We start from the raw sequence: 11,113 nt of genomic DNA, 5'->3' as shown, positions 1-11,113 counted from the left end.
AAGAACGTTAAGACTGATGAAGTTTAGATCGTTTCGATGATTTAATTTAAAAGTCATACCGAACTTTGTCAAACAAAAAAACTAATTCAACTCGACGTCACGGATAAAACTGAGTAATAAATAAACACTGCGGCGTGGCATTCAGCCTTCCACGTGTTCGAAAGTAGGCTTTGTGAATGAGATATCAAACGTTTCAGCGCCGATTCCATTGAAATATTACGTGTAAGACAACTATTGTTTGTCAAAGGGACAAAAAAGGCATTGCAAATATTTATTATCAAAGTTAGCTACTGGCACCATTAAGATAGTTACCAAACATTCCTCAGTTATTCTACTATTAAATATATCCGTATTTAATGTGCTGTATTCCGATATTACTTTGATAACGATCCAGTGTAATTAAACGCACATGAATCAAATCTTTAAATAAAACTATTTATTTAAAGATTTGATTGATGATTAATACAAATTTCTGCCATTCAGCGTCTTTTGTGGTCATTTTATTTCGGTTGTTTTGAAATAAGTACCTAGTTGTTATACATTTTTGAAGAGCTGATAAAACGGTTATGTTTTTAAAATTTCATAACTGTTTTTTTTTTTGTTTTTAAGGTATTTTTGTGGAAAAGGAAAAAATAATTGAAATAATATCTTATTCGGTCTCGAATTTTTAAATTTGACAAATAACCAGTGTTTATTTCATTTTTATAAATCAGAAGAAAAAAATAGATTTTAATTGATACTTTTTTTTTAATAAATTTTTGAAGTTGCATTTGCGACTTATTTTGAAAAAATCTAAAAAACGTGATAACTCAAAAATTAACTTTTGCATGATGCATATGGAGGTTAAAATTATCGCAAATAATCACTCCTATCACCTCCTAACGGGAATACGTCGAATTACCAATAACACTGTATTAGCCCTACGAATATAAGATTAGATACCATTTTTATAGTCATGGTAATCGATTACATAGTTTCGAAATGTGATCTCCAATCTTAATATATCATCTTTTATTGCCTCTAAGCTATTTATTATAAATTCGAAAGTAACTCTGTCTGGCTGACTGCCTCTCTGTTACTGGATTTGATTAGGTATGAAGCAATCTTGAATCCCGAGGAACAACATAGGCTACATTTACACCATACATGCTACATACCTAAAATCTTTGACCAAAACCCCCCACTCTCCCCCCAACAACCGGGCGAAAACTAGTACTTTATACATTATATAGATTTAAAAAGGTTTCAGTGACTCATCAAGCTTTTAAATCCCAAAACATAAACACTGTAATTCGTGGAAGAAAATTCTGTTTACTTAATTAACTTAAGCAAATAAGTTGAGAGAGTCTTGCTTGTATAAAATTATACTTGCAAACAAGAAAAATAATATCTAGAAAAATGGAAAATTAGTTCCCTTTGTGATGCGCCCGGTTGCGATTAACAGTGAATTAGGAACAATTGTAATGTTCTCTTTACCTTACAAATATAGCTAGAGGTAAATTAAAAGTACACTTTAAAAGCGAAGATGAGTCCGGGGATAAAAAACTTGGATTTTAACGAAGATTTTATTTTGATTGTGTGAATGTCATCCTTGGACATTTTTATAATTAATATTACATGACAATTAGTATATAATTATTATACCAGGCATGATTAACAGTTGAACGTAACAGAAGTTGTGGTGCAGCGCCATCTAGCGGTGGGTTGACACAAAATGTTTGATAAAATTCTATTCCACTAGAACATTTATTTACCAACCTTGGGTACACTTTATATTCCCTAACTCGAATAGTCCGATTTTACAAAAATTTGACCCGAGAGAAATATCGGATACAGAACCAAAGGTGGTACGTAAATAATTATTCGATACTGCATAAGCTCCAGCTAAACAATATCTTCTATATATATAAATGCAAAATACCACTCACTGATTAATCAAGAAATCTCAGAAATTATTTGGTAGGTCCCTATAGACATCCGCTAAGAACTCCACCCCTAGGGCCATAAAATGTGGGTTGGAAGTTCGTGTTTTATAAATTTCGCGCGGGTAAAGCCGCAGGTTCATTTAGTTATAAAGTTTATGATAATTTCAAAGAAGTCGATTCATATCCTTTTTCTTTACTTGCAGCTAAAATAAAATAACAATTTCAATAAAACAACATTTATTAACAAATTTCTTATAAAAACTGAATAAATAAATAAATTAATTAAAAAATAATATTAATACTTTTACAACCTTACACTATTTACTCTATATTATTATAATACAAAATTTACAAACGAATTACTATTAACAATATGTTTTAATAGAATAAATAAATTTAACAAAATCCCTTTTTAAGTCATTAAACAAATATTCAAAAAGTCACGCAATATTTTTTTTTTATTTCTTAATATTTGCTTAATAAATTCAATAGTTAATAAAATACGTTAATTAGAAAGATATTTGTCGTGCATTTATACACATTTTGATAATTTAAATATAGTGTTTTATTTTAATTTTAAAATTGCCCAAAAATTATTTTCGTTTAACAGCACACTAGATACCAAATCCAAATGATCTTGAATTAACCTTACTATTGAAAATATAATAGCTACATAATTTTGTCGCTCATCTAAATATATGTACAAGAGATTTTTTAATTTTTCTAAAAGTCAACTGATCATATTATTATCGTAAAGTTGGAAAAAAAATAAGTAATCGATTCAAGCTAAGTTGCGTGTGTACGTAATCACGAGTCACAAGGTATCTGCGCATATCGCAAGCACATACCGATATTGTCCTCCGGATTCGGCTTGATGGTGGGCGGTCCGAAGTGCACGGAGACGGCGTAGGGCGTGATGGACGTGTCGACGCGGCACGCCCGCGCGTCTGCGCGCGCGCACAGCGAGGCGCCGCAGTGGTGCGGGTCGCACACGCCCGCGCCCCAGCGCTGCGACTGGGACACATCCGGGACAAGCTCAACATCTGTCTACTGCTACTCGAGGATGATGATAATTTGAGGAACCGATAGACAGTTTCACTAAATTTATAATATTTAAATGTTAATTATTTATAAACGTAGGCTGTTGCTAGAAATAATTACATCAATTACTTTTAATAATTCGTTTATGCCTACGCGGTCTCTTTAAGTATATTAAATCAAATCAAATTATCTAATTTTACTATGTAGGTACAGCTGACAGATTAATAATTCAAACTTAAATAAAAATAACCAAATAAAAAAAGCTTTTAAAAGTATATAGATATGTGTATATCCATAACATATTAAATGTGACCATGACCTCCAACACGACCCTCGCTCCTGTATTCTGCCGAGTACAATTATCCAAGTCAAAATATACTAAATTTTCCATCCCTTCAACAACTAAAAAAACTGACGGTATTTGAACAGTTTTTCTATATTTATAGCTAACAACATTCTCGATCAATGCACCATTCAAACAAAAAAATATATAAATAAAAATCGGTTTCATTCATTTCATAACATTTCTTTTTGAATTGGAGGCTAAAAAGTTGACAACGATAGTTACTCACCGAAACAAAATATTCATTTTCACACGGTATCGTCACCCTGTCCGTGCATTTCAATCTCCCGAAGCCATCGCTCATGTAATTCCCGTAGCCGTAGTACTTCAGTTTCTCTTCGCTGTAGTGTTGGAGGTACGGAGACCAGCCCCATAACGATCTCTGCCCCCAAGACGGCCAGATATAACTCCAGATCTGTTATTTAGGCGTTAGTAACTACAGGGCATTACGGGTTTCATAATATAGGTAATTAATTTGATTTCGGAAAATTTATTGTAATTATTTTCTTTTATGTTAGAAGAATTAATTATTATTATAAGGGAATTAATTATATCAAAGGTTTTTATTAAGGTAAAGGAAAAACTAATTTGTCAATCTGGTCAATAAATAAATTTAATTGTTTAATGGGCTGGAGAGAATTTAATGAGTTCAGTTTTGGACTTAAAGCTTTTAGTATTTAAATGGTACTTATTTCTATATTGTTTTTATTCAAAGAATTGAAAAATCTACTAAGCAAATTATGTCAAGAAGCATTAATTTAGTTCAAAGTTCTCCTCTTAAGATTATAAAGTAAGTAATAAAAATACTTTTTTACATAACTTTTTTATCAACTGCCATGCATATTGTTGTTACACTGAAATCATTATAAACAAAATAATCAACTGTAGTATTAAAACTCACCCTAGTCAAGATCCCTGGGCGAGGAGTTGAAGTTTCAACAATCTGCGGATCAGATCCGGAGCCTTCCTCTTCCTCATCCTGACTCGGTTGGTCGTTGATTGGCATCATTTGGTCCACCTGTTCCGTGGCTACAAGCAAATAACAGAAGCTTCTGATTTTACAAATGAAGTACTAAATTTCAGTACTTCTAGGCGAAACTATCTTAAGGAGAAGGCTTGGAGTTTATTAGAGAGAGTTAGTTTGTTTATATCAATATTTAACTGATCATCATTAAATTTTGCTTACGCCTTGTTGGGGCACTCAAAAGGTAGGTAGTACATAGGTACCTATCTAGGTAATCTAGTACACCCTGCCGCTTATCAGGCCAGCGAGTGGAAACTAGTAAACCTATAATTCTCGTTCCTTCTTTTTTAAAGAACTAATTTCTTATCCAGCATTTCAATTTCAATGACAATTATTTTGTTATTCAAAAATTTTACAAATTCAATTACGTACTCGTATTAAAAAGTTACGATTTTTTTTTACGTAAATGAAATAAAACACTAAAAGAGAAATATTAACTAACAGGTAAAAGTCCATTTGGTATTTAAATACTTGAAATATAGGTTTAAAAATAAATCAAATCTACAAACTCTGTAAATACTTTCGAAGAGCAATTTGCTCCAATTTTGTTGTACAAGCACAAGCAACTCACTTCAACTTTATATATTTTCGAAAAGAAAATTTAAAATGATAAATTTTGAAAAAATAATCCTCGAAAAAATTAGTAACGAGTATATTCTATCCAATAAAAAAGTGCAAGCGAAATAATCTCAAAACAAAATACATAATGGTTAAGTCGTATTAATTAGTTTAATTTAAAGGGTTTGGTTGAATAAAAAAATCAATATGACTCATTCTTTTTAAACAACAGTATCAGTGGGTGGTATCTTCCCAGACTACTCAGAAGGATAAAGAGCCCTACTACCAAAGAGATTATATCAATACATTACATCTGTTATCCTTCAATATTATGATGCCTTTGCGAAGATTATTCACGAGAAGACGTCCAGTTGAAGACAACTGTCTATTTTTATCAGAACTTCTCCAATTGGTATCTTCATCAGGAATAGTTTTAAATTTAATTTGCAATATTCAATACTTTTACAGACGCATATACTACATCTTAAATAAATGTATTTTTAATTATATGTAATGTAATAATCGGACGGAAAGTTGGTCAATAAAATGAGGTTTTATCACGAAAACAAAAGAAATTTAAGAGTCAGTTTACACACATACTTGACTGGTGGACCATTTCAATTCCTTTTCCATTTCCATGATTGCAAAACGAAAAACCTTAAGAATAAGGATTTTAAAAATTTAAATTAACTCACCAGTTTCCACTGGAGTATCGCCTCTAGGTCCTATCCTAAAAGAGCGACTGTCGCATGGCGTGTATCTGATCGAACAGAATCCAACATTTCTTCGGACGCATGCTCTATATTCTTGACTAGCGAGGTGACGCCCATTTGACGCATAGTTAAACGTTTTTAAAGTACCTACGGAAATTATTACGAAAATATATATATTTATTAGAGAAACCATCGTATCGGGATTTGGAATGATCTTGTTAAAAAACATTAAAGAAATAAATCATAATCTACCGTTACCATTAGTATTATATGCTTATGAGATTTGTAATACATAATGTAAAATACGTTTGGAAATATGAATTACTTTTACGATTCAAGGACAAACAGAAATCCTTCACACCACTTAAATTGGTCCCAATTTTCTGGATTTTCAAGGATTTCTGTTTAAGGAATAAACATGGACATGTTTATTCCTTAAACAATCATGCTAGTTCAAAAGAATTTCAAATTATAAGCCCAGTTTTCAATTACTTACAATAGCTAGTATAATTACAGCAGGCTGCCAGATTTGTTAAATAATATTTATCCGACAGTGTCGAGAGAAATTCAGATCTACTCGTATTATAAGAGATTAGTAGAGGAATGAAGCAGATTGAGCTCCAAGACCAGAATAAATTTAAAAGAGTTGTGATTACCATTATCATTTATATAGTATTGAAGACAATTATGAGGCGATGATTGCGCAAGCGGCATCTGTGCCAGACGTAACAGCCAGAGACGTGGCATATCACTACCGCGCATGCGTATCACCAATGGCGTCGACTTTGCGCTTGGTAGTTCCCCCGCTTCTCGTGTCTCACTGGTGCTTGATAGAGTGTAATATACTGAAAAATAAACAGCCATTTTATTAATTTTGAAAACAATTCACGATTATTCAAAGTGCCTACAAGATATTACTAGTTTATTAAAATCAAAACACTTTATTCGAGTAGTATTTTACAAGCACTTTTGAATCGTCATTTTACAGAACGGTATAATTTCTTTTTTATGGCATTGGTTGGCGGACGAGCATATGGGCCACCTGATGGTAAGTGGTCACCACCGCCCATAGACAAAGGCGCTGTAAGAAATATTAATCATTCCTTACATCACCTATGCGCCACCAACCTTGGGAACTAAGATGTTATGTCTCTTGTGCCTGTGATTTTAAAACTATAACCGGTTCGGAATATAGATGCTACCGAGAAAAACCGGCGACTAGAGTTGTTATTTTTAATCAAGTTGCCTATGTTACTGCACACAGAACTCCTTTCATTTCTGTTTATATGTACTCTTAAAAAGAATTTTCCACACTCATAATACAATAGCTTATGAAAAAACTGTCAAGTTTGTCACAAGAGGATAGGACGAGCTATTACATTTTCCTCGTGAAAAACTATTAACTGTATCATTATATTTCTTTCATCCATCAATCATAACCATTAATCTGCTGCATTGTGTAATTAAAACAAATAAATATTAGAATGGAATTAAGTTTGATTCTCATTCCAACATTGTGAACGTTTTTTATTCTTTAACATCTGAAGTAGGTATTACCAGTAAGTTGGAAGTAACTCGTACTATTTATAACTTATTTTAAATTTAACTATAAAATAAATGATTATCTATATCTATAATTAAGGATCATAAATCACTGTATTAAATAACGTTTCAAATAATTTAAAAGACCGAATCGGGGAATAATTTGAAAGGTAATTCATAACAGAATACACGAAAATAATAATAAAGGTATGTTGTTACTAAGAGGAAATGAGCTAGATACGTCGAAAGAAAACCTCTTTTAAAAACAAACTTATAACAACTAATTTATAGAACAATCACTTAAAGTAATTACAAATAATAATGCACTTACGTTTGGGAAATAATCAAGATAATATTTACGACGTATAAATGTAACAATTTTATTTATTTTATGTTATAGATAAGTGGTCACCACCGCCTATAGACAAAGGCGCTGTGAGAAATATTAAACATTCCTTAAATTGGCAATGCACCAACGATCTTGGGAACTAAGATGTTATATTGTGCCTGTTGTTACACTGACTCACTCACCCTTCAAACAGGATCAACCAAACAATCAAACAACAATACTGAGTACTGTTGTTTGGCGGTATAATATCTGATAAGTGGATAGTACCTACGCAGACGACCTTGCACAAAGCCCTACAACTAAAAATCAATACATCTTATAATTATGATAAATAGAACACCTTTAATACACACTCTAAATTGAAGTGTATACAAAAGGTCGTATGTAAAATTAAGTGTAGGTAATATTACCGCAGTAGGATAAGTCTCCGCAGAATATGCTCGTGAAATTTCAGAAAGTGTTAGCAGTGTCATTGACTACAATAATTATAAGTTTTAACGGACAAACGCATGAAAATACCGTATGGACGCGAGTCGGTTCTCAAACTTTCTCGGGTGAGAAACGAAGTAAGTTCTTACAGAATATTACTGGTGGCGTACTAATTATATTCTTGTCTTTTTAATATGTTATTTCTATTTTCCCTTCCGATTTTTCTACGGTTAACGAAGTAGCATTGTTATATCTTTGAATTATAAATTATAAAATAAAGTAAATTAAAGTGGAACCTAATTCACACATTTATTAAGATACATCAGAAATACTTTTTACTTGGTCTTTGTGGAAGCTCATCTGGTATGTTTGTACCTACCCACTCATTTATTCTACCACCAAGCAGTAATATATGGTACTGTTGTGTTTCGATTTGAAAGGTGAGTGAGCCAGTCAAGTCCCAAGGTTCGTGGCGTATTGGTGATGTAAGAAATAGGCAGTAGTGTTCACTCACCATCAGGAAGTGCATTTGCCCGTCCGCCTCCTAAACAATCCTTTTTATTGATAATATACTTTATCTATTTGAAAACTACTTGTTCAAAGTTTCATAATATACTATTGGGTTCTTTGGCATTATACACGAGGCCTTGTACCTTTACCTATTTACAACGACTTTTAGAGCCGAGATGTGGTTAGACCGCGTGCATCTTAAACGATGATTACGGTTTCAAATCCAGGCAAGTACTCCTGAATTTTCATGTGCTTAATTTGTGTTTATAATTCATCTCGTTCTCGGCGCTGAAGAAAAACATCGCGAAGAAACTTACATGTGTCTAATTTGAACGTAATTCTGCCACATGTGTATCCAATCCACATTTGAGCAGCGTGGTGGAATATGCTCCAAAACTTCTCCTCAAACGAGAGGAGGCCTTAGCCCAGCAGTTGGAAATTTACAGGCTGTTAATGTTAACGACTTTTAAAATTTTCTAGGGATGTATATTAGTTAAGAATTTCAACTCAAAATTCGAAACCACTTAATTATGTGGAAGAGAGATTTGTTTGCAGTGCGATACTACAAGAATTAATTTCGTATCTCGCTCATGACATGTTGACAAGCGACTTACGGTTTCCGTACGGTACTTGATTTTGACACGCGTATCTTATAAATTTTATAATTATTATAGCTGAAGTCGCATATCACATTTCTGCGGTGTGTTTCTAGTTTCTTCTTATAGAATACCTCTACTGATCCCTTTTAGTCCATATAAAAAGGAATATAAGTTATATCTTAAAAAAAAAACATGATCAATAGTCATTTTCATACTTACTATGTTGTGCGTGATTTTGCCCGCATACAGTGAAGTTTGTGGCGCCTTCCCCGAGTATCATTGCATCTTCGTCACACTCCCCAGTTTTTCTATTGGGCTGTCCCTAAATAGAAAATACAATGTGTTAAATACAAGGAATTTTTCGTTCTTATTACTGTCAGTGAGGCACAATTTATTCTCTTATTTCATTACGTAATATATGTACCATTAAACACACTGACAATTAATATCTATAAAGTCCGCGTTGTCAAATCCTTCGTCAAAATATCAGTAGCAGCCGGTCTTAAGCCGTTTACAATACAAAGGTGCGCAATAACTCAAATTATTCGTCAAATATTGAACATAAATATTTAGGAACGAATAAATGCGACGCTTCGTAAATCATAACTTTTTCCTGTTATAACCAAACCGTAAAAACAAAAAGGGCAGTTAATCAATAAACGTTAACGTTTTACGATTTCTTTTCTTTTCTTTCAATTCTTTGTTATTTGTTTTTGTAACATTTATTATTATACTTTTTAATTATGTAAAGAACGGGATTGTAAATATAAATAACTTTTCATTAAAACATGTTGGAAAATAGCAAAAATATTAAAGCTTTGTACAAATGTAGTGGAGCTTATTTATGTACACCGGATTTTCTCCCCAGCGGCAGAGTATTTAAAGTCCATCTGATGTAATAATGACCAATACGGCCAATCTTAAAGATAAGATCTGTAAGATCTATTTCTTCAATCTCATAGTCAAGTGGTAAAACAGTCCTCCACGACTGAAAGAACCAATGACCTTCTTTTCGAGACATTTCTAGCTTTAAGCTACTTCAGGAAATATCTTAACAAAAACCTACGGTTTGATTCAGGATAAGTCATAGCTATCCAGTAGACGAAGCAGATCTTATAAAACGTATGAAGTCCTCTAAATTAACATCAGGCTTTATAACAAGGGTAATAATTACTTAAGAACATTATATTTTTTTTATATTATTATTTTCTGTAGACTAATAAAAAGATAGACGAGTTTTTAATAGTTATCTGTACTAATATTATACCGCTAAGGATTTAATTCTTTTCGACATATTATTATTGGTATCCTGAAGTCCTATTTGAAAAACTTTGCAATATATAGTCCATTTATTGAGTAAGGCTTCTCCTTAACATCACGCTACGCCCCGGATTTAGAGTAACATTTGATCGCAGTAAAATCGCACAGAGCAACTAGTCAATACTCATAACAATCTTTCTAGCAAATGTATCATCCTTGTAGCTTATTTTTTTTTGTTTTAAATAAAGACACGCGATCACGCTTACAGAAGCAACCTTTCTTTTTGAAGCGAAGTTTGACTACTTCGAAGATAAACTTTTCGTCGGTAACAATGTTTACTTACAATGGTAAAATGTACGAAATCTATCCTCAACTGCATGATACCCCCATGAGTCTTTTCGATGTTGATGGCACACTCCTTCTCCCCAGTCCAGAGTTCAGGGAAGCCAGGTGACATGAAATACGTCAAATTGTTCTGTACCACTGCCCCGCAGGTCACCTCGACTGAAACAAATAATTAATTTCAAAGACATTTTCGTTGATAAGAGCAATTTAATATTACGAACGGTTAAGAATTTAGATTCTAACAAAATGAATTGAAAAGATTAAGTAGTCTTTAACTCTTTCTGAAATGTCTAAAATATAGACAGCCATCGAGGCTATTCAGTAAGTATTCATGAAATTAACTAAATTCCATACTTAAACAATATTATTTATATATTAGGTAAAATATAAGTGTGATCAGTGAATTGTGTTTACTTGGTGGTAGGGCTTTGTGCGAGCCCGTCCGGGTAGGTACCACCCAAACACCTACCCAGAC

General features: G+C 32.7%; 1 protein-coding gene across 2 annotated transcripts in view; it reads right to left on the bottom strand.

Annotated features, from left to right (window-relative positions):
- Window positions 1-2,613: 2,613 nt before the first annotated feature.
- LOC113394814 (uncharacterized) overlaps window positions 2,614-11,113 on the bottom strand; it is a 63,902-nt gene continuing 55,402 nt past the window's right edge. Inside the window, exons 3-9 of one of the 2 annotated variants that reach the window (XM_026632244.2) lie at window positions 10,637-10,797; window positions 9,253-9,355; window positions 6,261-6,449; window positions 5,587-5,751; window positions 4,211-4,338; window positions 3,539-3,724; window positions 2,614-2,939 (exon numbers count right to left, since the gene is read on the bottom strand). In XM_026632244.2, coding sequence (XP_026488029.2) covers window positions 2,733-2,939; window positions 3,539-3,724; window positions 4,211-4,338; window positions 5,587-5,751; window positions 6,261-6,449; window positions 9,253-9,355; window positions 10,637-10,797 — 1,139 coding nt within the window. In that variant the 3' untranslated portion in view covers window positions 2,614-2,732. The remainder of the gene's footprint in view (window positions 2,940-3,538; window positions 3,725-4,210; window positions 4,339-5,586; window positions 5,752-6,260; window positions 6,450-9,252; window positions 9,356-10,636; window positions 10,798-11,113) is intronic. The other variant, XM_026632245.2, reaches the window with a different exon arrangement.

This window comes from Vanessa tameamea, chromosome 17, assembly GCF_037043105.1.
Source record: "Vanessa tameamea isolate UH-Manoa-2023 chromosome 17, ilVanTame1 primary haplotype, whole genome shotgun sequence".
Classification (NCBI taxonomy): domain Eukaryota; kingdom Metazoa; phylum Arthropoda; class Insecta; order Lepidoptera; family Nymphalidae; genus Vanessa; species Vanessa tameamea.
Note: the sequence above shows the minus strand (reverse complement) of the source record. Positions and strands in the feature narration are given on the sequence as shown.